Below are 25,577 nucleotides of genomic sequence, written 5' to 3'. Positions count from 1 at the left end.
CATACTTTATTCCTTTCAAATTGGTTTAGCTCCTCTTGCAAAGCTAAAATCCAATCAGGATCCAACAAAGCTTCTTCTACCTTCTTTGGTTCTTCCTTAGATAGGAAGCTGCTATATAGATATTCTTCTTAAGTTGCTCTCCTTGTTTGAACTCTAGAAGATACATCACCAATGATGAGCTCAAAGGGATGATCTTTTGTCCATTTTCTTTGTTGAGGTAGATTAGCTCTAGATGAAGAGGCCTCATTGTTGTCATGATATGTAACTGCGTTTTGATTATTAGAAACTCCCCCTGAGTTTATGGATCTTTGATTTGAGAAAGGGGAACTTTCTTTAAGTGATCTATTCTGACTTCCAGCTTCTCTTGATGACCCAACGGATGGTGCATTTTGAGTTCCGACGGATGAAGCTGATTGTCTCCCGACGGATAAAGCTGATTGTCTCCCGACGGATAAAGCTGATTGTCTCCCGACGGATGAAGCATTTTACAACTCGACAGATGTTAAATTTTGTGCTTCATTAGTAGTAGATTTTTCTGCAATATCCTTTGTCATTGTTTTCTGATCACTTTCATCATCACTGTCATCACTAACCATCTCTACATTATTAAATTTGAGACTTTCATGAGAATCTTCATCTTACAGTCCTTCAATCTTTTTATCATCAAACACAACATTTATTGATTGTAGACTCTATATGCTTTTTCCACAGCATATCTAACAAAAATTCCTTCATCTGCTTTAGCATCAAACTTCCCATTTTGATCAGTTTGATTTCTCAAGATATAACATTTGTATCCAAAGACATGAAGAAAATTTAGAGTTGGCTTCTTGTTCTTGAACAATTGGTAGGGTGTCATACACTTTGCTTGATTAACCAGAGAAATATTTTGAGTGTAGCATGCAGTATTTACAGCTTCAGCCCGGAAGTATGTTGGTAACTTTGATTCTTCAAGCATTGTCCTTGCAGCTTTAATAAGTGATCTATTCTTTCTTTCCACTACTGTTGGGTCCCAATGCGTTTGTAGAAGGGGGGGTTGAATACAAACGTTACCAAATAATCGAATAAAATGCGGAATAAAAAATGTGAAACAAAATTCAAGTTAAATAAAAATATTATTAAACTTGAAAGGTGTTACAACAACTGTATCGATTACAAGGTATTAATCTCAAATCAATTATCACAAATTTAGAATAAATTCGACATGAACTTTTTCTATTTTTGCAATAATTAGAATCAAATGCTAAACGCGATTTGAGATTAAGTTCTAGGGATTTTGATCCGCTAGATTGTTACACAAGAACAAGATAAATAATTCTAGTGGTTTGGATTTAACATTACAATCTAGAAATTATGATCTTTGAAATAAGCAGATGAAGATAAAATGTTTTGCTGCGGCTGCTGTCTCTTGTTCTTGAATAATGATTGAGATTATTGAAAGAAAAGTCTTCTGCTTCTTTTTAAATCAGCACAACAATAGAATTGAATTGGCATGACAATCCTATAGCTTGTATGACTTTCGGTAGGACAATTGAATGAACTAGCAAGACAATCTGAATGAACTAGCAAGACAATCAGAATGAACTAGCAAGACAATTACCCTCCTAGAGTAACTTTCGGTATGACAATTGAAAATGGCCTAGCATGACAATCGGTATGACAATCCTGATTGTCATGCTAGTTCATTTTCAATTGTCTTGCTGATTTAATGCTTGAATTTAATCCAATTAAGCTTCTGAAAATTCCTAAAATTCCTAGAATTAATTCAGAATTAATTAATCAATTAATTCAATTAATAAATAAATTATTCTTCGCAGATATAATTTATTTTCTTAATTAAATTAGATGACTTAATTAATTAATAGAGAATTAATTCTAGTCTTGAGCAGCAACCATTCTTCTGCAAATCTTCTGAAAATCACTGAAAATTATGAATCAATTCCACCACTTCAACGTTGACACTCGATGTACTGTCTGGTTCATGAGTGACTAACTTCCGTGACGTTTCTTCATGTTTTGACTCTGACACTTTGATTTTCTTCAGATTAAATCCTTGTAATTAATTGATACTCTGACGAGATCTCTGTCACTTGATTAAATCCACGATCTTGATTTATATCACTGAGGCATGATCAACTTCTTGAACTTCTTCCAGTGAATTAACTCCTCAAGTCTGTAGATGAACATTGTCTCTGAATCCTTTGACAGATATTACTTTGCGAGATCTCTCTGACGGTCGATCCACTATTTACTTATTACATTCTTATTTGAGTTGAGTTGAATCCTCGAATATACAAATAGGTCTATGACATATGACTTACAATCTCCCCCTATTTGTTTGTTAGACAATAACACACAAATACCTAGAGGATAACTCAACTAACAAATAAGAAAAAGATATAAACATACATGCAAAGTAAATAGTAGAAAAGTTCTGGATGACATTTAACATTTTCCAGATTCCAAGTAGATGTTCCTCTAGACTGAACATATCTTCAAGTAGTTCCATCTTCATTTGTACAACCACATTTCCTGTTGAGAAGCCCATATCTCTTGCTTCTCCCCCTATGAGAATCAACTGATTAAAGAAGATCACCTTCGTTTTACCACCTCTCCCGTACAATAGGATCCGCAGATAAAAACCAATGGTACTCCCCTAACAGCTTCTTCCCTTATCAGAAAATCACCTTGTGTTTACCACCTCTCCCGTACAATAGGATCCGTAGTTAGAAACAACAATGGTGTGGTGTAGTGTACAAGTAGGATCTTTTTCTTACTCCCTGCTATTTCTCCCCCTTAGTTGAGGAATCCTCCAAACTATTACTTAAGCTTCTATCTCCCCCTTAAAGAAGGAATGTATGCCGTCGTCTGAAGGAGTTCTCATATTTCACTTGGTTGGAAAAGAAATAACAAGTAGTTTCTCTTTCTTCCTCACTGTGAGTGTGTGATTGTGTTTTAGTGTACCTCACATGTGTTTCACTCTTCTCTCCACTCGTGTTTACACTCATTCTCACAAGTGTATCACTCTTCTCTCATAGCTCCATAATCCAGCTGTACCTGCAAGGAAAATCACCTTAGCCATCCTTTAAGGAGGTCACAGGTGGTGCAATGGGAGTTCACAAATCCCCATCCTTGTTAAACTCGTCAGATGAATCTGAGTCATAATTTACAAGTTGCTAGTTTCCCTTTTAGGGTTCCAGATTTGAATTCTGGGAAGGTAAACAATGATCCAAAGAATTTAGCATAAAGATCAAAGTTCCCTTCTAATGTCTGTGAAGACATTTCCTTGTGACTTATCAGGTAATATCTGAATCATTGTCAACAAGTTGCCGATCTGCGCCTATGTCAGATCCACTATCCGCAGATGCATCCAGGGGATTTAAGCCTGGGGAGGTAGACACTGACCACTGACATATGGCTTTTGGATCAGTATCCTCTCCTAACACCTGTAAAGGCAATTGGTCCACTAACGAACCTTGAACAATCGAATCTGACCTTAAAATGGTCGAAACTCTTGTTTCCGTCAACTCATCCTTTATGTGTGTAACCTCTCCTTGTGCATCAAGAATTGATTATATTTGAAGTGGTGACACTACATCAGATACCTTGGCCGACAGGCAAAATTCAATAGATTCACCCTGTTGAGAGAATGAGTCTAGTAACTGTTTTTGTGCCTTTTCAGCCATTACATCTTTTTGAGAAGATGTATGGGGGCTAGCAGTTGTCTCGGTTTAAATACTACTCATCTATGTAGGAGACAGAGCTACTGGGTTGACTACAGAACCTTCCTTATGTGGTGCACTAGGCACTATCTCCCTCACGCTCATTCATACTATATTTAGTGGTAAGAGAGTGTTGGTTGGTTCTGTTTTTTTTGTGTTTGTCTTTACAGTCTGGGATAGATGTTGTGGGTTTTCAACCTCATGACTGTCAATGAAAGAAAGTCAATGGAGACTGAACCTGTATCATAGAACATATGGTAATAGAGAGAAAATGATTTACAATAGTGATTTCAAAAGATTTTACATGAAATAAGAAATCACTAATGTAGAAAGAAGTTTGATTTATTTTTCAATATGAATGAGTTTTTGATAAAACATTGATCACTTAGGGTAAAGTCTAAGTAATTCTCATTCATGTCAATAGCTTACAAATATCTGCAACATAATGTTAACAACATATCATTGACCGATACTTGTCAAGTACTTTAGATACTAATTATTATGTTGCATAAACAATATACCACTGCACATATAAAATAATATGATTGTGCTTAGTGATAAGATAGTTATTAATATGACGACTCTACTTATTCATATAAAATTATAACTTCTGTTAGAGTGCCATACCATGTCCTTGACAATTGCTTGAGCAGTATACTAGTTCATACCAACCTGAAGTGAGATTGTGAAGAAGAAATTGCATAGTCCAATAGATCTGCAGCTGCAAAGTCCATGAACTGTGGTGCACTGACTTCCTCTGTTGACTCACCAAACAGGAGTACACTTGTACACATCTTACTAGAGTACAATTCCAAGTGTAATGTGCAGCAGGTGTCTGATATGTCGTAATATTCTCAAGTCTCGTCACTGGTGCTATATGTTAGATACTGCTTCCTGATAATAACCTAGCACAATATACAAAATTACAATGATAACATTCCCAGCTTGCAAACAGCCATATCCCTCGGATAAACCTTTGCTGTTATCTCCAAAGGTAACCAGGGGGCCAGCTTTCTCAACCACATTTGATAGCAGGGCTCTATCTCCGGTCATATGTCTTGATGATCCACTGTCAAGAATCCACACTACCGGTTATACTTGTTTAATGCCCTGCACTACAAATGGATTAGACCTTCTTCGGAACCCAAACTTGGTTGGGCCCGGCATACTTGTAGAACTGTCCTTTATCAGGCAAAACAACATTTTTAATTTTAATTGTCTCAACTTTCTCAATGACTGAACATTTGACCTTGTAAACAGCCTTAACAAATTTCTGTTTAAGCTTAGGCACAAATGTCTCCTTTCTAGCCTTAGAAGGACTAGCAGTCTTAGACCTATCATGCTTCTTGTTATTCACATGCTGACGAGGAGTAGTCTTATCATTAGACACATGCTTACCATTAAAATAAGCATACATCATATTAAAAGCACAAGACATACAATTAGCAACACCACATGCTTTATGAGAGTGATTAACAGCAGGCAATTTATGCATGGTAGACATGGCATTATTGTTATCCAACTCATGTGTGTCTGAGTTAGTCTCAGTTGCTTTCACAACTTTGACTGGAACTTTCGACTCACTTGACTTGGAAACAATCTTCTCATAAGCATGATCCTCAGCACGTATTTCTTCTTGAATAACAGAAGAGGTCGCATCAAATGGTTCAGCAATTGATGCTTTATAGAGGGGTTCATCAACACCCTTAAGCACATGTGGTACTTCCCTCCCTTTAGCACATACATGAGGAGGGGAGTTTATGCCTAATTCTCCAATAGCAGCATTGTAATCATAACCTATTCCAGATGTTTGATTAACAGCTTGCTTACTGTAGAACTCTTTAGCCTTCGAACAAGAATTGAAGTAGGCTCTAACCTTAGTCTCAAGACCGGTGATCTTGTCTTTGAGAATAGTTTCGAGTTTTCTATAACAGTCAACTCTATTCTCTAGAAAAGATACATGTTCTTTTAATTTGTCTTGATTAATGTGCACAAGTCTTAATTCATTGACCTCTTTCTCAAGGTCTGTGATCTGTAAACTTAACAGTTCATTATCACGACGTGCACAATCTAAGTTACCTCTTAGATGATAAACCATTTCAGCATCAGAAAGTTTTACCTCTATTCTTGACGATGAAGCTTTTCCATCAATAGCCATAAGAGCAAGATTTCCTTCATCTTCATCTTCACTGTCAGTATCATCCCAGCTTCTTCCCTTTGCCAGATAAGCCCTTTCAGAGTTCTTTCTTACTTGCTTTGGCTTCCTACATTCTGTGGCAAAGTGTCCCAACTCATTGCAGTTATAGCATCTAATGGTGCTTCGATCAACCATCCCTGTTTTGTACCCACCACTGCTGGTGTTAGAGGATGAAGATCCACCTTTCTGGAATTTGTTGTAGTTGGACTTGTACTTAAGCTTGGGATTCCTCCTGAATCTGACATGGGAGAATCTCTTGACAATTTGGGCCATTGATTCATCTTCCAATTGCTCCAGCTCTTCCAAGGAATAAAAATCATCACTTGATTGATTTGTAGTAGGAGGATCATATTCTGCTACTAACTCATTTTCCTCACCCTTGGAAAACTGTACCATTCTTTCTAACTGTTGAGATTGTTGTTGTTGTTGACCTTCAGCTACAAGTGCATTAGATGTGCTGACCATTCTATCCTTCCCGTAGACTTCCTTCTGTTGAATCTGCTCCAACTCATAGGTTTTTAACACTCCATAGAGCCTGTCCAAAGAAATCTCACTCAGATCTCTAGCTTCTCTAATGGCAGTGATTCTATGTTCAAGATGAGCTGGCAGTGTTAAAAGGAACTTTTTGTTGACCTCCCTGATTGAATAATACTTTCCATTGATGTTCAGGTTGTTGATCAACGCATTGTACCTCTCAAACACTTCAGTAATTCCTTCTCCTGGATTTGATTTGAAATGTTCATATTCAGAGGTTAGGATTTCCAACTTGTTCTCCCTAACTTCCTCTGTGCCTTCATTAATCACCTCAATAGTTTCCCACATGTGTTTGGAATTTTTACAGTTCATCACATGTCTGTTCATCAAGGGATCAAGGGAATCAATTAATATTAATTGAAGGCTGGCATCCAAGGAGGCTTCTTCCTTCTCAGCAGGAGTAAAATCTTCAGGCTCTTTTGGATAGGTTCTAGCTTCAGTAGTCACCACACCATCTATTATTACCTCCGGTTCAATAACCATCGGAGTTTTTATACCCTTCTTTAACAAGTTTGAATATTTGGGATTTGCAACTTGTAAAAATAATAGCATCTTCTTCTTCCACATGATATAATTCTCTTTATCAAATTGTGGAATTTTAACGGTTCCAACTTTATGTGAAGTCATTATGAATTTTTGAATAAATAAAAATTCAAGGAGTTGAAAAATCACAAAAGTCTAGGATCTTGATTTGTTCGTTAATCAGAAGGCTCTGATACCAATTGTTGGGTCCCAATGCGTTTGTAGAAGGGGGGGTTGAATACAAACGTTACCAAATAATCGAATAAAATGCGGAATAAAAAATGTGAAACAAAATTCAAGTTAAATAAAAATATTATTAAACTTGAAAGGTGTTACAACAACTGTATCGATTACAAGGTATTAATCTCAAATCAATTATCACAAATTTAGAATAAATTCGACATGAACTTTTTCTATTTTTGCAATAATTAGAATCAAATGCTAAACGCGATTTGAGATTAAGTTCTAGGGATTTTGATCCGCTAGATTGTTACACAAGAACAAGATAAATAATTCTAGTGGTTTGGATTTAACATTACAATCTAGAAATTATGATCTTTGAAATAAGCAGATGAAGATAAAATGTTTTGCTGCGGCTGCTGTCTCTTGTTCTTGAATAATGATTGAGATTATTGAAAGAAAAGTCTTCTGCTTCTTTTTAAATCAGCACAACAATAGAATTGAATTGGCATGACAATCCTATAGCTTGTATGACTTTCGGTAGGACAATTGAATGAACTAGCAAGACAATCTGAATGAACTAGCAAGACAATCAGAATGAACTAGCAAGACAATTACCCTCCTAGAGTAACTTTCGGTATGACAATTGAAAATGGCCTAGCATGACAATCGGTATGACAATCCTGATTGTCATGCTAGTTCATTTTCAATTGTCTTGCTGATTTAATGCTTGAATTTAATCCAATTAAGCTTCTGAAAATTCCTAAAATTCCTAGAATTAATTCAGAATTAATTAATCAATTAATTCAATTAATAAATAAATTATTCTTCGCAGATATAATTTATTTTCTTAATTAAATTAGATGACTTAATTAATTAATAGAGAATTAATTCTAGTCTTGAGCAGCAACCATTCTTCTGCAAATCTTCTGAAAATCACTGAAAATTATGAATCAATTCCACCACTTCAACGTTGACACTCGATGTACTGTCTGGTTCATGAGTGACTAACTTCCGTGACGTTTCTTCATGTTTTGACTCTGACACTTTGATTTTCTTCAGATTAAATCCTTGTAATTAATTGATACTCTGACGAGATCTCTGTCACTTGATTAAATCCACGATCTTGATTTATATCACTGAGGCATGATCAACTTCTTGAACTTCTTCCAGTGAATTAACTCCTCAAGTCTGTAGATGAACATTGTCTCTGAATCCTTTGACAGATATTACTTTGCGAGATCTCTCTGACGGTCGATCCACTATTTACTTATTACATTCTTATTTGAGTTGAGTTGAATCCTCGAATATACAAATAGGTCTATGACATATGACTTACAACTACTCCATTTTGTTGTGGAGTTCTTGCTGCTGAAAACTCATGCATAATCCCATTCTCTTCATAAAATTCTTTCATAACAGAATTTTTGAATTCAGTTCCATTGTCACTCCTGATTCTTCTAACTTTGAAATCTGGATGATTGTTGACTTGCCTTATATGATTATAATGATTTCACTAGCCTCATCTTTAGACTTCAGGAAATATATCCAAGAGAACTTTGAGAAATCATCTACAATTACTAGGAAAAATATTTTCCTTGAGATGGACAACACATTGAATGGTCCAAACAAATCTATGTGTAGCAATTGCAGAGGTTCTTCAATTGTTGAATCAAGCTTCTTCCTGAATGATGCTTTAATCTGCTTTCCTTTCTGGAAGGCATCACAAAGTCCATCCTTAGTAAACTCCACTTGAGGAATACCTCTAACCAGTTCTTTCTTGACAAACTCATTCATGGTCTTGAAGTTTAGATGAGACAGCTTCTTGTGCCACAACCAACTTTCATCTTGACTTGCTTTACTGAGAAGACAAGTGACAGATTCTGCATTTGATGAGTTGAATTCAGCTAGGTACACATTTCCTTTTCTCACTCTAGTGAGAACCACTTTGTTGTTCCTTCTGTTTGTCACAACACAAGCTTCTGAATTGAAGGTTACTAAATTGCCTTTATCACAAAGCTGGATGATACTCAACAAATTGTGTTTGAGACCATCCACTAAGGCAACCTCCTCAATGATAAAATTGTCTTTAGAAATCAAGCCATATCCCACAGTATAACCCTTGTTGTCATCTCTAAAAGTAATACTTGGTCCAACTCTCTCCTAGAACTATGTGAGCAGGGTAGAATCTCCAGTCATGTGTCTTAAACAACCACTATCCAAGTACCACTGATTCTTTCTGTTTCCCTGCACACATCAAAACCAAATCAAGTTGATTTTGGTACCCAAGTTTCCTTGGGTCCTGCCTTATTAGCTTTCTTCTTTTATTTCTTAGGTTTGATCTCATTTGACTTGGGGATATCAGATTCATCCTTAGTCATCTGACTTGGACCTTTGAAACCAGTCATTAAAACAGAATTATCATGCACATTTTGATTAACAGGAAAAGGCATGTTATTTGCAAACATGTTATTCCAGTAGGGCATGCTAAATGGCATTTGAGGCATACTATATGCGGCATAATAAGGATTAGATGCAAATGGCATATTAGCAAATTGTGCATTCATATTATGTGCAGACATAGCATTCATAGGCATAGAAGGCATGGCATTCATGTTGGGAAAAGAAGATGGTACAGATATAGGAGTTAGCATAGCAAGTTTACAATTAACAGACAGATGATTAACACTACCACACTTAACAATATTTTTTTTGGAGCATATTTATCAGGTGTGTAGTTTTTATGTTTGTTAATCCCTACTTTCATATTTCTATTATTTTTTCTTTTTAGTTTCTGATTTAACCTCAATCTTTTCTAATATGTCATTCAATTGCTTTATAGACAAATGACCAACATTCACTTTTTTCTCCTTCTTCACTTGACTTGATTCTCTTGAAACAAAGTTTCTGGAAACTGATCCATACTTTTCATTTAACTTGGCAAGTTTGGCTTTGCTCACAGGTTTGCTCACAGCCGACGAATGAGGATTTGTGTCACTCGACGGATAATCCTTTTGATTATCCGACGGATGACTCTCATCATCCGTCGAGTCCACATCTGTTAGCAATCCTTTAACCAAATTGGATTCCGGCTTCTCCTTACTCTTTTTCCAGGCTGCATCACAAAAGGACTCGATACCTTGAACTTTGGTGATTTGAGCTGAACATCTCTAGATGATTTCCATGCCTTAATCACCTCCTGTTCTTGTTCAAGTTGCTTCTTCAAAATTTCTTCTTTCTTCAAGGACTCAGTTAATTCCTCCTTAGCAATCTTACATTCTAGTTTCAATTTCTCAAATTCAATAAACTGAGACTCTAGCACATTATTCCTCTCACTTAGAAACAGATTATTTTCTTTGATTTTAGCATTTTTCTTAGTGAGAGACTTAAGTGTAACACGCAAATGATATAATTCTGTAGACATGTCATTAATTGCATCATTACACTCAGCTTTAGATAAGTGTTCTAGGTTGGTGGTGATTACCTGATTACTTGAAGAACTTGTTTCTGTTTCATCAGACTTGGCCATTAGGGCTAGATTGACATAGCTGACATCTTCATCCAGACCATCTGTTGCCCAGTCATTTTCTTGTATAATAAAATCCCTTTCCTTTTATTTGAGCAACTCAAAATACTTCTGTTTATAATTCATAGGCTCAAACTTCTTCTTGCCGGAATCTGACTTTCTACACTCACTGGCAAAATGTCATGCCAAGCCACATTTGAAACATTTGAATTTTGATTTATCCACCATGTTTCTATTTGGCTTAGTTGCTTCAAAGTTCTTCTTGAACTTGAGCTTGGAAAATCTTCTGGAAAGGAATGCAAGATGTTCATCAATATCATCCATGTCATCTTAGCTCAAAGAATCTTCATTTTCAGCTACCAGCCCCTTGCCCTTGTTTTCACAGACCTTTGTAGTAGACTCAACAGCTTCTACCTTCACCTCTTTCTCTTTCTCCAACTCAGCAACCAGTGCTATTAACCCTCCTTTCTTCCTTCCTTTCTTCATCCTTTCATCTTGCTCTATTTCAAGCTCATAAAGTTTTCAGGATGCCATACAGTCTCTTCAGAGTAAACTCCTTATAATCTTGAGAGTTTCTCAATGAGACTGTCATTGGTTTCCATTCATTTGGAAGAGATCTAAGGAACTTGAGATTGGAGTCTTTTGTCTGATAGACTCTTCCATGCAACTTCAGAGCATTTAGCAGTTTTTGAAATTTACTAAAAATATCATTGAGAGACTCACTATCTTCACAATGAAAGTGCTCATATTGCCGAATTAGCAGCTGCATCTTATTCTCCCTTACTTGCTCAGTACCATCACATATAATCTGAATTGTGTCCCAAACCTCCTTGGTTGTTTTGCAGTTAATGATGTTATCAAACATATCACCATCAACTCCATTAAATAATATATTCATGACCTTCTTGTCTTTCTTGACTTGCTCAATATCAGGATCTGACCATTCATGCCTAGGCTTGGGAACAGATGGTTCATTTCCTGTTGCAGCTCTCATAGGCACATGAGGACCTCTCTCTATGCAATCCACATAGGCCTCATCTTGAGAAAGAAGATGTAGGTGCATCTTCACCTTCCAGTGGTGATAATTGTCTTTGTCCAGAAATGGAATCTTGACTCCAACATCCTTCTTGTTCATCTTGCTGTTTTTTTGTGATGTTAAACTCTTTATACTTCAAGAGCTTGCTCTGATACCAATTGTTATTCTCTAACAATACAACAAGAATTACAGAGGGGGGGTTGAATGTAATTCTGACTTCTTTTTGAGATTTATGAAAAATGGTTCTAACTCAATTTATATCTAACTGTTTGATTTGCAAAGTGCGGAATACAGAGTAAATAAACCATAAAGTAATAAAAACTCAAGTATTTAAAACTTTCTGGTGGATTTGAATATATCCACCAGATATATATATATATATATATATATATCATGAGAACCATGTGCAGCTTGAATAACTCACAGCCGCTTTACAAGTGAACAACTAAACTTGCAGAGAAATGCTACAGGATACAGTTTACAATGTTTCTCTGAAAAATGTGTTTTGCTTAGTCTATTGTTGTTGTTGTTGTTGTTCTACTTGCTACACTTGGTTTATATATCACCAAGTTTACATAGAATTAGACAAGATAATAAAACAAAACCTATCAAGTCTAACTCCATGTTACTTCACTACTCTATTCCAACATCTTTGAAAATCTTCATAACTTTCATGGAAATGGTAATGATTCTTTGTTCTCAAAACTCTGCTAAACAGGCTGTCACATTCCTTTTGCAAACACTCGACGCATGTGACTGTGTTGTCACTATCAACAGATATTTGAATTGATCATCCGTCGGGTACATGCTTGTTATCCGTCGGGTAACCTTGTTGATCATCCGTCGGGTAGCTTTGTTGATCATCTTTCGGGTAGCCATTTATCACCTAACTCTATTTCATTTGTGCAGAATTACAAGACATCTTATATTTACATTTAATCAACCTATTCAGCACATCTACTAGAAGTCTATATGATTCATAAGCTACTACAGAATCTATACAAAGTTATTTGCAAGGAATGTGTTACATTACTTATTGTTACATAAGCTACTAACCCGATGAATATCAATTAGTCATCCGTCGGGACTATATTGAATCATCCGCCGGGACTATAATTGATCATCCGTCGGGTGCTACAAAATTCACTAAGTTAAATCTACTAAAATGTTTTGTTTAACTTATCATCAAATACACACCATATTCCTAACACCTAATTACACAAGAGTTCTTAAATTTTTGGTACGAGAACTTGTACTAGTTGTGCTACTTAAATATGCCTAATTATCTTGACGTAAACTCTAGTAAGAAAAAAAATTACAAAACAGACAATTTAGCACAAGTAATTACAAAAACAGGCATTTTGAGATTACAAGGAATTTCATTATGCAAGTGCAATTTACTCATATACTGCATTGATAAATTGCACATAATTTTTTTATATTGAGATCGAGAGTAATACATGTGTGTGTGGCAGAATATTTCTTTATTTAGTCCTCCGTCCAGGATACATCCACATTTATTTATGTATATTATACTTTCGTAGAGTAGTAGTGTATATATCTAGCACTTTTCATAAAATAATTAATCAATCTCCGCAGTTGACAAACTCGTAGTTTACAATCATATTGCCCTGTTGCATGCCAAATCCATCGGTATCCAATTGCCTGAACACCCCAACGTCCAAATCTAGGCCACCATTGCTGCACTGATCTACGATTCTAACAATTTGTTGAGCATTTGTCCTGGTATTCGTAACCTGCAGGATGCATTCCAACGTTTACGTAAATTCCTAATGCGATATGAAGACAAAAGTTATGGTGCAAGATGATAAATTGTGTAGAGATTACGCAGAGATAACTCGAAAATGTGGTATCAACAAAAAATTAAAAAATGTTAATGGAGAGTCTTTACCCGTAAGCACTTGCCACAGGATTCCTGGCCGCGAGGACCGACAGGGCCACAGAAGGCAGTCCAGCCATACTTTTGCCTGAAAGCAAGGGGCTTATCGGCATCCCAGGTTGCGCAATACACGCTAGCAGTAAGGTAATTCCAGCCAATTTTTTCGGGTTCGTACAGGTGGAAAGTGGCTCTCACATTGCTTGCTTGTTGAGCTGCAGCTTTAATTACTACAAGGCAAATCAACAAGAGAACTGCAAAGTAGCTTTCCCTCTTCATTTTGTTTAGTTTTTATGTAAAGATTTGTTATGGTTCATGTTCCTTTTATAGGGCAAACAACAAACATATGTATTGTAGGGTCATAAAAGTTTAAGAGTTATACATCTAGAAGGAAAGTGTTGGTCCAGCAGCAGCCGTGTACAAATTTTCCTAGGATTGTGATGAGATTAAGTTTTGCATTTTACCCCCAACTAAAATCTCCTGATATTTTGTTGAAGTCAGTCAAGAACACGATGTTTGAAGTTTCTTCTGTTAGCAGGAAAACTAAGGCTCATTATTAACCCACATCAGCCGGTTCTTTGAATGTGCAAGGGAGCTCTTGGGGGTTCCATTTCCCCAACCATGTACTAAAAAGGAGTGAATTTTGGCTTTTGCTAACCGTATTGGAGAATGGAGATTTGTCTGTTTCGTAAAAAAAATAAATATTTTCATCACAATAATATTGTTATTAATTCTTTGGGTTATTAGCCTCAGGAAACCTTATTCCAAGCATGGTTCCTTTAAAGAAACGTCACCCATGTGACGGAGAAAATAGACAATTTTACTCCACACAAGTGTTTGGTTTCATGGCACACGTTTGTGTTGTTGAAAACAAGATTGTTGTTAACTTTGTTGTGACTACGCAAGCTAAGCTTTCGGGTCAATCAGGATACATGTTGTTGAAATTTCTGAATTCCCCATGAGATCATTTTTAATGACAGCATTTGAAATGATAATTATTTGTATATATGATTTTTATTTATTTTTTTAAAAAAATTACTTTAACCAAAAGTTAAGGCCGTTAAGGTACTATCCAAGAGAACAGGAATGTAAATATTGAAAATTTGCTAATATATAGAATGATTCTAGTGTTAAAAAAAGAATACATAAAAATTTGAAATTTGCAGCTCTGTTTCAACTGTATTTGCCCTGTAGCAGAAATTACATAGTTAGTTGATAATAACCTTGGACAAATACTTCAATAGCAAATGCATATGCTAAATATATGTAATTTCAAATAACTAAATAAGTATTCAAGATATTATCATTTTCGTACTTGCATATATATTTTCAGAAGTTGACTTCCAATTTTTGGCAACCTAGCAACTCCACTCCATTATCATTTTTGTACTTACATATGCATTTTAACAGTTTCAGAAGTTGCCTTGCCAATTTTTGGCAACCTAGCAACTCCACTCCATCTATCAACTCCTACAGGCAACAACCAAGAATGTAATGTCACATCAATTTCGGCTACCCCTGTTGGATGCTCTTACAACACATTATACTCGTGCAAATAAGACAGTTAACATAGTTGTCAAACTTCGTATATTTTTCCAGTCGCCACAATGACCACCGGGATAGATTCTTCAAATGTAAATACAGTGCTCATTACCTGCTTCACTTAAAATCGTTCAGCTAACTGTGGAAATTTCTGCAGCAGCCAGGTAACTCCTCTGATAGCAACCTGTTATTCATGAAGGACTTAGTTTGCATTTTGTTGGATCAAAAAATATCCAGGTGGAAGAGACTTGAGAAAAATGAACATATCCTGCCCATAAATATCAAAAAGTAGTTTTAGCTCCCCATTGTTCCCACATCATTATATACCATCCCACTAATGACATCCTTAATGTATAATGCTACATGCATACACAATAAAAAAGATGAGGATCTCAGAGATCTTTGAGTATTTCAGTTTCTGCAGAATGAAACGGACACCAAGTCTTTACATGTTCCAAGGTATTAAGATTGTAACTGAACTATAATCCTTGCAAAAACTTACTTGGAATTATAGTTCAGGATTTAGAAGGGATTAGAAAATGACTTTTCTTAAGGTATTAAATAATGCCTCCTCTAACCAAAGTATTAGAGGGGACTAAATTAATCTTACTCTTTATTGTGATGGGAGTAATTATCCTCGGATTATAATCCTTAAGACTATTTATAGTCTATTATCCCCTTAAACAAGCATAGCTTTAAAAGGTTAGAGTTTGAATTAAGTACTTCTATTAGGTGCGAATGAGCACTAGAAGCTCCCATTGAGGTGGCTCATCGCAGGGAAATTCTAATTTCTTACTGAAGAAGAACATTCATATGTTATTTATTTAGTTTCTGATCATAATATCTTGTTGGTTGTCTCCTTCATGAAACCTATGTCTTTCTTGGGGTAAATCAATGTTAACTAATCTGCTGTCGTCCATAAGAAAGGAAAATAACACCAGTCCTGACGTACCCATACTTAACGTTATTTTTATTAGGGGCTGATGGCAGGGCTCAATCAACTGATGGCATTCATGCCAAGTTCAGATATATTGTTTATTGTAGTATATATATGGTAGGCGACTGACAGAACTTAATCCCAAGGGCCATGTTTGTTTAATGGTATGAAGTAAGGGATAGGATTATAATCCTTTAAATTTTCCAATCTCACGTTTGTTTTGTAAAAAATTAGTGAAGAGTTATCCAAGAATTATAATCTTTTAAATTATCCTATCCCATGTTTGTTTTGTTGGTGTAGAGGATAGGACTATAATTCCGTCTAATACTTGGTGGGAGGAGGTATTGTTTTATCCACTCATTTTTTAAAGGATTGTAATCCACTCATTGTTATCCCATGTGAAACAAACATAGGATTGGAAAATTTAAAGAATAATATTCCAATCCCAAGTACTATCCATCAAAATAAACATAGGATAAAATTTTAAATGATTATATTCCAATCCTACACTTAATCCTTCCAAACAAATTTAGAATAGGATTATTTAATCCATAGTACTAATTTTGATGGGATTAGTTATCCCCGGATTATTATCCCGGGATTATAAATCCATAAAACAAACATGGAGAAGTGCAGTTAATTGGTAAAGAAAATGAACACTGAAACAACACACAAATGAATGTACCCTTGCTCTAGATATGTAAGAAAATGCTTATAGCTAGACATGAACCTCTCATACTTTATTGTGGAAATTTGTTTATGTATTTCATTTGTCTATATGACCATAACATCATCCTTGAATAAAAAATCAGGAGACATACCAGAGCTGTTTCTCCGGGCTTAATAGCAGGTTCAACGCTGTCTCTTCCATAACTGTTTTACAAGATTTGAGATAGTTGTCATTAACAAACGATATATATCTGGAAGATCTTTGACATAAAATGACAAGAACTTTAATATTTATTACATCCTTGTAAATAGATTGGCCATCATTTTCAGATTTTCTGTAACCAAGATGCTTAATAACATGTTATGCACTGCATATAACAATCTCATAGAACATTAAAATGTAAAAAAACATCAACTCACATTATCTTTCTTTGACCATTCACAACCTTTAACTTATAAAAACTGCATCCCTTGCTGAAAGGAAAAGGCTTCCCCTTCCATTCTGTTTTGATGGGACTATGTTAGTGAAATGTAGAGATACAATAAGCAACTAACTGCTATTGTTATTTTAACTGTACATCACGGTCTTCATTAACATACCTAGGTGCCAAGTAACCCCAACAGCTATACTATCCTCTGTAGATATATCATCAATAACAAACTGAAGATCCTCATTGATAGAATCGTTGAACTTTTCGAAAAATTCAAGGATAGCCTGCAATAATAATTTAAATTTTATATATTAGAATTTGAAAGTCCTTGGAACACTACACATATATCTAATATTATTACTGCAAACTTTTTTCTGCTAATTTTTATTACTGCAAACTTTATTACTATGTTTCCGCTTGTCTTGGTTTTGGGTGACCATCATTGGCAGGCCTAAATTTCTTGACATTATTTAAAATCGCTTCAAGATGAATATAGTATAACAGAATGTCGATCATAGGATTAGACATTCTACTAGACTAGTTATCGTTTGTCCTTTTGACTATGGTTTTTTCCTTTCTCCGTCTATAACATATCTATCAACTCATTGAGCACAAACCTACTGGTGCCTAATTCATACAATTGTAAACAAAAAAAGAAGAAGATTTGATTAAATTTTAATGGATTGATAATAATTTATGGATTCTGCTGGTAGTGTATAAAGTGGACATATATATGCACCAATTCTTTAAACTTTCATGAATTTATGAGATATTTCTAAAAAGTATTAAAAAAACACTTGATATAAGCCTAATTTATTTAAATTCGAAAAAATCATTTAAAATTAAAATCATGTACATCCCGAGCAGTAAACATAAATGGGCAGCTGATACAAATCATTCGAAATTTGTAGGCTAAATTATTTTGTAAGTGATCAAGCAGTACATAAACACACACTCTATTATGATTTATGATTTATGATTTATGATTTATGAAACACAAAAACATTAAATAAGAAAAAGGGGGATGAAAAAGGCAGGGTAAATAAGAAAATACCTTACGACCAACGAAAGGGTGAGGGAAGATAAGATCCTCATAAACACAATCATTAGCAATGAGAGCTTCAACAGAAGCCAAATCACGACCGTTGATTCCTCCGTAAAACTTCCTCACAACATTCGCAGCTGATTCCAACTCCAACTTCAGTTCTGATGTTGCAACAACGCTTGCTATACTATCGCTGCTGCTGCTGCTGCTGCTGCTTTTTAACACCCAGTTCCATGTTTTCCTTGTTGTGCTTGTAATTTTGGTGTGATCAGAATAGCATTTATTTTGAAATTTTTTAATTACTGGGTTTGAATCAGAGTAGTGAAAATTCTCGAGTTTGGGAAATGGTGACACTGAACAAATGGCTGTGGCCACCATTTTGTGATCCACTACTTGTTTAATACACTACTAGTATCTTCTTTGTGTGTGTGAATGAAGTCAAGCTAAATCTTACGCCTCTCCTCGCACATCTCAATGGCTCTGGATCATGTAGTCTAAATAAAAACTTAACTTTTTCTAGTAAATTTTTGCAAAGGAGAATCACTAAATTTCAACAAATTACTCTAATTTTTTTATTCCATTGTAGTTGTATATCCATATATATTTGATACAAATTAATGAATAAATTTTAAAATTACTCCATTTTTTTATCAAATTTCCAATGTTACTTTATTACACTAATTTTCCAAAAATAACTACTAAAATGGATTGACAGGGCAGGGAAAATAGAATTATTTTGTAACTAGTGCCTGCCAAAAGAATGACATGTCATTTATCAATTAAATATAATAAAATATAATAAATAATTATTATACTAATATACAGTGAATTTAAATATAAAATTAAAGTTAGTTAACGGTAACAATCAAATACCATCATAATACTTATTTAAATTAGTATTTTTTAGATATTAAAATATATGTAAATATTTTAAAATTATATTTGTTATTTTTGAATATTTCTAATATTAAAATAATTAATAAAAAATAAAAAAAATTAGTAAAAAGGTATACCGAATCATGAAAATGCATGTCCGGCTAAATGACGTCATGATATATCTGCGGCGCTGTGACATGTAAGGTAAGAGACTAGTTAAGACTAAATATAAGTAGTATTATTTTTGCTTTAAATCTTGAGAATGAAAGAGCTCATGTTCTCGATATATCATACAGTCGTTATTGGAGAAAAGCCCAAAAGAAGGCGTGGTCCAGACTGCAAGAATCACAAAGCAGCAAAGAGAACCCATGAAAAGTTAATTATTTTAATTACCGAATTGTGTTGGCTTATATTTTTGCGAACCTGATCTATGAGCTTTCTAAACTTCAAATTTAAGTTAGGGAGATGATATTATTATTGGACCATGGGCTCAAAGAAGACGAAGTCCAAGAAAATCTAGTGATAGCAAATAATGTAACAATTAATATAATGGTCCAAGAGGCCCATTTGTAAGAGAGAGCCCATTTGAGACTACCTATAAATACAAAGGACCAACCTCATTTAGAGAGGTTGGCAAATTAAATAAAGAAAGCACCTCTTTAAATATTAGTCTTAGTTATTAATAATATTAAGGCATATCATTTGGCAATAGAGGAGCTTTACTCTACAGATCCAACTGAAATATGATTGTGGAAGAAATTGATCCGGGAACAGCCGGACCAACTCAGGCTAAGGAGTTGACGGCAGAAATTGCCGTCGACCCCTCGACCCACGGTGGTCAAGAACCGCCCAAACAATCGACGTTGAAACCGAAATGTTTATTTACTCCACCGGAGGTAGCATCCTATGACTAGCCGACGAACTTAACAAATGTAGATCAACGAGACAAGAAGAGAAAGTTCAAACCAGATCAGCGTTTAAGGATCCATACATCCAAAGGCAAAAAAGTTCTTTCAAGTGACATGCGACTTCACCTCGAAAAGAGAGAAAAGTTAAAAGCTCAAAACAAGGAGGACATGGAAGATCTGTCTTACTCAGATGAAGAGCTTGAGCTCTTAGAACGTGAGACTCGAATGCTCCAAGCCAAGCTTGAGCGGCAGCGTGAAATTCATCGTCTCCGCCGAGAGCTCCAGCAAGCGTCGATTCAGAACCAGGGACAAGACAATGAACTTTACGACGAAGATGAGGACGCTGAATATGAATATGAACCATCAGTAGAGTCAATATACTCACAGCCGCGCGAGCGTCGACAGTGCACAGTATCGTATGCCGACGTCTCTCAGCGAACCGAATCCACAGAATCCATCTCCCATGAGGAATTTGCTAAAATTAAGGAGAAAATAGCTCTAATGCGAACCATTATGCGCAATCAATCAGGATTCGAAACTGTCTCCGAGAGTCCCTTGTCGTTGGTCCTCGAGAAAGCACACATCGACAGGACGCTGAAAACTCCTGCCCTCGATAATTTCGACGGATCTTCTAACCCATTAGAATTTCTCAACACTTTTGACGGCCGCATGGCCTTCTTCGGCCACTCAGAGATCGCCCGTTGTCAGTTTTTCTCCACTTGCCTCCAGGGCACAGCCCTTCGATGGTACAACAATCTACCCCCGGTCAATCGACTCATGGACAACTCTAAAGAGCAAGTTCCAAGCTCGATTCTCCAATAACTACAAAGGAATCAAAGTCACAGCGTCCTTGATGACAATACACCAACGCTCCGGGGAGAGCCTTCGAGGTTCCTTAACTTGATTCAGAGAGGAGATAGCGGAAATTCCAGATTTGATAGAGCAGATGGCCTCAATTTCCTGACAGCGGGCATTGATAAATCTAGACACAGGATACTCCTAGAAGAAATTTTTGATAAAAGGCCAAAAACCCTTCAAACCACATTACAGATTATAGAACATCGCATGATGCTCCAAGAAGCAGTAAGCTGCATCCAATCTCCTCGGCGTGTGTCAAGATATGAACGGCACCGTAGCTATAGTCCACGATCGCCCGCGCGCGAAAGGCGCCGAGAGCGTCGCCAATAACCACCATCGCGTTCAGTTGACCACCCCTTGAGGGATAGAAGAGAAAGGGATTGGCAGCCCCGTAATCGACCTGAGAAAGAATTTACTAAACTCAATACCGAGAAGGCGACAATTTTAGCGATATTAAAAACGGAACCAGATTACCGTCCTCCGAGACCCATTAAACCGGACAGACCCCCAAGCTTCAGATATTGTGATTATCATGAAGACACCGGCCATACAACAGAACAATGCTTTCAACTCAGCATCCTCATTGAAGGAAAGATTCGCCGGGGACAACTTGTCCACTATGTGCAATAAGATAATGCGCCCAGACGCCATCATCGAGATGAGGAAGACCGGGTCATCGATGTCATCTTTTGCGGTATAGCCGCCGGGGGCCTCTCTCACAACTCTCGCAAGCTTTATGCTCGAGAAGTTTTTAATGTAAATCCCTCGACAGCTAAACGCCCTCGAGCAAATCCCTCCCCGGTCATCTCTTTCTCTGACGACGATTACCATCCTGGTCTCATCGAAGGCCATCAAGACGCCCTTGTCATTACCACGCGTGTGGGAAATAACACAGTTAAGAAAATGCTAGTTGACAATGGCAGCTCCGTCGATGTCTTGTATCATCATGCTTTCTCCAGAATGGATATCGAGGATCGAAGACTTGAGAACTCTCGAACACCGTTGTATAGTTTCACGGGGAATGAGGTTCACGTGGTAGGAACTATCGACATGCCGGTGCTTTTTGGTTCTCCGCCGTGTCAAGTTTGAAAGATGGTCAAGTTTTATGTGATTAGTGTTTTCCTCTAGTTTCAACGCCATATTGGGGCGAACAACGATCACCGCACTCCGAGCTATAACTTCCATCTCCCATTTGAAAATGAAATTCCCCACAGACTTCGGTATAGGAGAAATGACCGGTGACCAGGCGACAGCAAGACAGTGCTACTTAACCACGGTATCTCCAAGGAAGAAGTCAGACGAAGAACTTGAGGTCAATCAAGTGCTCGACATCGACCCAGAGCGCTCATCGACCCACCCACCAGCAACTCTTGCTCTCCTGTCGAAGAAACCGAAGAAATTGAGGTAGTTGAGGAAAATCCTGAGAAAACTACAAGAATTGGCAAGAATCTCCCTAAACTGTTAAAGAAAGATATCACGAGCCTTATTCGTGAATTCTCTGACATTTTCGCCTGGGATCCCAAAGACATGATGGGGATTCCGGAAGTCGTCGCTCGACACTCTTTACACATCAGCAAAAACATCAGGCCAGTAAGGCAGAAGCACCGAACATTCTATGCCGAGAAAAGAGCAACCATCGACTAAGAGATTGACAGGTTATCGAGGCCGGTTTTATTGAATTGGTGCAATTCCCCACATGGATCTCGAATGTAGTCCTGGTCAAGAAAAGTAACGGGAAGTGGAGAATGTACATTGATTACTCGGATGTGAATAAGGCTTGCCCTAAAAACTTTTACCCACTGCCAAACATCGACCAACTCATTGATGCGATAACGGGAAATGAGCTCCTCTCTTTTATGGATGCCTTTTCAGGGTACAACCAGATTAAAATGGACTCCCAAGATTGGCAGTAGACTGCATTCATCACACACCGGGGAGTCTTCGATTACCGAGTGATGCCTTTCGGTTTAATCAATGCAGGGGCCACTTTTCAACAGATGATGGATAAAATATTCACCTCACAGATCGAGAGAAATATGCTGATATATGTCGATGACATGATTACAAAGTCGAAGCTTTCCTCCGACCATGTGTTCGATCTTCGCGGAACATTTGAAAATGCAAGAAAAAACAATATGCGGTTAAACCCATCCAAGTGCTCGTTCGGTCTTACCACGGGGAAATTCCTTGGTTTTTTAGTTACCCAAAGAGGTATCGAAGCAGATCCATCTCAGACAAAAGCAATCTTGAAAATGGAGAAACCAAAATCTGTTAAGGATTTACAAAAACTAACTGGTTGCATCGCCGCACTTCGAAGGTTTATTTCCCAGTTGTCAAAAAGATGCCTCCCCTTTTTTTCAGCAATAAAAAAAGCTTCCAAATCCTCGCACTTCGAATGGAATGATGAATGTGAAAAGAACTTCTCTAAGTTAAAAGCATTCCTAACAAATCCACCCATCCTCACTCGGCCATTACCAAGCGAGCCATTGCGGGTATATCTCTCAGCCTTCGATGAAACAGTCACGGCAGTACTAGTTCGGGTCGATGATGGAAAAGAAATCCCGGTGTACTACATTAGTCACTCACTTTGGGATGCGGAGCTTAGATATCCACAATTAGAGAAACTAGTCTATGCCCTAGTGGTCGCCAGCCAAAAATTGCGACACTACTTCCAAGCGAGGGAGATTCATGTGCTCACGAATCAACCTCTGAAGAGGATCCTACACAAGCCTGACATAACAGGCAGACTCGCTACGTGGACCATCGAGCTAAGTCAATTCTACATCGATTATAAACCTCAAACCGCGATCAAAGCCCAAGTACTTTCGGATTTTGAAGCCGAATGTTAATTCAAATCCAAAGCTCAAAACCCCAACGAAAATCATTTAAGACCATGGTTGTTTGTCGACGGATCCTGACCGCTGACTCAGGAGGAGCAGGAATTATCTTGATCAGCCGGGAGGGATTCAAGATCCAACAAGCTCTAAAATTCGAGTTCCCAGCTACAGACAATGTTGCCGAATACGAGGCACTTATCGCCGGCTTAAAACTGGCAGCGGACCTCGAGGCCGAGATTATTGACATATTCGGAGATTCACAGCTAGTCTATAAACAAATAAGCGGGGAGTTCAAGGCACACAGTGAAAGAATGGCTCAATACCTTGCACGAACTCAAGAGCTACTTAAGAAATTCCCTTCGTGGAAACTCTCGAATGTTGATAGAGAAGAAAACCAATGGGCATATTCCCTTGCCAAATTAGCATCCTCCAGTTTGCCTATCAATCCTGATTCGGTATATGTCGACGTCTTAACAACCCCTGCCATCGATGAATTATCTGTTAATCAGATCCAGGATAGTCCCGACTGGAGAAGGCCATTCCTCGATTATATCATCGATAAAAAACTCCCCGAGGGAAAAACCGAGGCTCACTCACTCATGTTTAAGGCAAGATACTACTGTGTTATCGGCTCATAACTATATCGACGCGTTCTATATGAACCGCTGCTCCGTTGTTTGACCTCGGAGGAAGCTCACCAAGCGAGGTCGAAGTACACATGGGTATCTGTGGTGAACACTTTGGGCAAATAACCTAGCCCTTAAGATCATCAGACAAGGACTGTATTGGCCCACAATTTGTAAAGATTGTGAGGAATATGTCAGAAAATGCCAAACATGTCAACTACATGGAAACGTAAGCCATCGACCCACAACTGAACTCAACTTGATACTCACTCCATGCCCTTTTTTCCAGTGGGGGATAGATATCGTAGGGTCCTTTCCAAAGTCCAAAAACCAGTGCCAATATATCATGGTCGCAGTGAATTACGCAACAAAGTGGGTCGAGGAAAAGCCCCTTTCCAAGATCAGAGAGAAAGAAATGATTGAGTTTTTTTATGGAATATGTGGTATTTCGCTTTGGAATTTCAAGGATTTTAGTTTCAGATAATGGCACGCAATTTGTGGGGGTGTAGTTTGAGAAAGCTTTAGAAGAGTTAAAAATCCAGCACATCAAGGCCTCAGTTGCATACCCACAGGCCAATGGGCTCGCAGAAGTAATGAATAGAACCATTCTACAAGGATTAAAGAAAAGAATTGAAGAAATCCTCCGTTGCTGGGTTGATGAACTCCCGAATGTGTTATGGTCCTACATGATGTGTAACGCCCCTAAATCCGGGGTCAGAGGATTTGGTCGTCACTATGAAACCTCAATCCAAATCAACCTGTTTAATCAATAAACAAATGCTAGCGGAAGACATTTATCACTTATGACCCCAAACTAATCCAAGATCTTTTAAGGTTACAGTTCTAGAAATAAGAAATCCAAATTCCACCAATAATTTTTCACTTTCTTTTAAAACTCTTTTTGTTAGGTCACACACACTGTAGAAGGGGGTTGAATACAGTGTATAGCACAATCAAATCGAATTCAAATAACACAAGTAACAGAAAACAGACTTTATTCAATGCAATAAACTCTGTTACAATATGGAACTGTCCTCTCTCAGTGATGAACAAATATCACGAGAGCTGCTAGGGTTACAATGAATAATATTCTCGATAATGATAACACTTATAGTACTATGTCTGTGTTTATATACTACACAGTTACAAGATAATCGCTAATTGATATGGAATATAATTCTGCTTCCTAAAATATATCAATCAGTTATCTTTTCTTCCAAGTATTCCATTCTTA

The 25,577-nt window shown here is 37.0% G+C and overlaps 3 protein-coding genes across 7 annotated transcripts; 1 reads left to right on the top strand and 2 right to left on the bottom strand.

Moving 5' to 3' along the window:
• Nucleotides 1-13,061: 13,061 nt before the first annotated feature.
• LOC141708379 (pathogenesis-related protein PR-4-like) lies at nucleotides 13,062-13,931 on the bottom strand. The gene is made up of 2 exons (XM_074511986.1): nucleotides 13,630-13,931; nucleotides 13,062-13,474 (listed from the first exon to the last, which is right to left on the bottom strand). Exons 1-2 carry the CDS (start codon nucleotides 13,891-13,893, stop codon nucleotides 13,304-13,306), a joined length of 435 nt encoding a protein of 144 aa, XP_074368087.1. The 5' UTR covers nucleotides 13,894-13,931; the 3' UTR covers nucleotides 13,062-13,303.
• A 778-nt stretch (nucleotides 13,932-14,709) lies between these two features.
• LOC141708378 (uncharacterized) lies at nucleotides 14,710-18,764 on the bottom strand. Of its 5 annotated transcripts, none has more exons than XR_012569451.1 (6): nucleotides 18,248-18,758; nucleotides 17,363-17,477; nucleotides 17,183-17,264; nucleotides 16,915-16,966; nucleotides 14,930-15,340; nucleotides 14,710-14,802 (listed from the first exon to the last, which is right to left on the bottom strand). XR_012569451.1 is itself a non-coding variant. In XM_074511985.1 (6 exons), the coding sequence occupies exons 1-5, from the start codon at nucleotides 18,614-18,616 to the stop codon at nucleotides 15,278-15,280; spliced, it is 681 nt and encodes a 226-aa protein (XP_074368086.1). In that variant the 5' UTR covers nucleotides 18,617-18,760; the 3' UTR covers nucleotides 14,880-15,084; nucleotides 15,269-15,277. The 5 variants fall into 5 exon arrangements, 3 of the variants coding, with proteins under 3 accessions (XP_074368086.1, XP_074368085.1, XP_074368084.1); XR_012569452.1 differs by having other exon boundaries at nucleotides 14,934-15,340; XM_074511985.1 differs by lacking the exon at nucleotides 14,710-14,802 and having other exon boundaries at nucleotides 14,880-15,084; nucleotides 15,269-15,340; nucleotides 18,248-18,760.
• Nucleotides 18,765-23,773: 5,009 nt separating this feature from the next.
• LOC141700089 (uncharacterized) lies at nucleotides 23,774-24,355 on the top strand. The gene has a single exon (XM_074503867.1). The coding sequence runs from the start codon at nucleotides 23,774-23,776 to the stop codon at nucleotides 24,353-24,355; it is 582 nt and encodes a 193-aa protein (XP_074359968.1).
• Nucleotides 24,356-25,577: the final 1,222 nt, after the last annotated feature.

The sequence above is a fragment of the Apium graveolens genome, chromosome 2 (assembly GCF_009905375.1).
Source record: "Apium graveolens cultivar Ventura chromosome 2, ASM990537v1, whole genome shotgun sequence".
Taxonomy (NCBI): domain Eukaryota; kingdom Viridiplantae; phylum Streptophyta; class Magnoliopsida; order Apiales; family Apiaceae; genus Apium; species Apium graveolens.
This window is presented reverse-complemented; position numbering and strand designations above follow the sequence as displayed.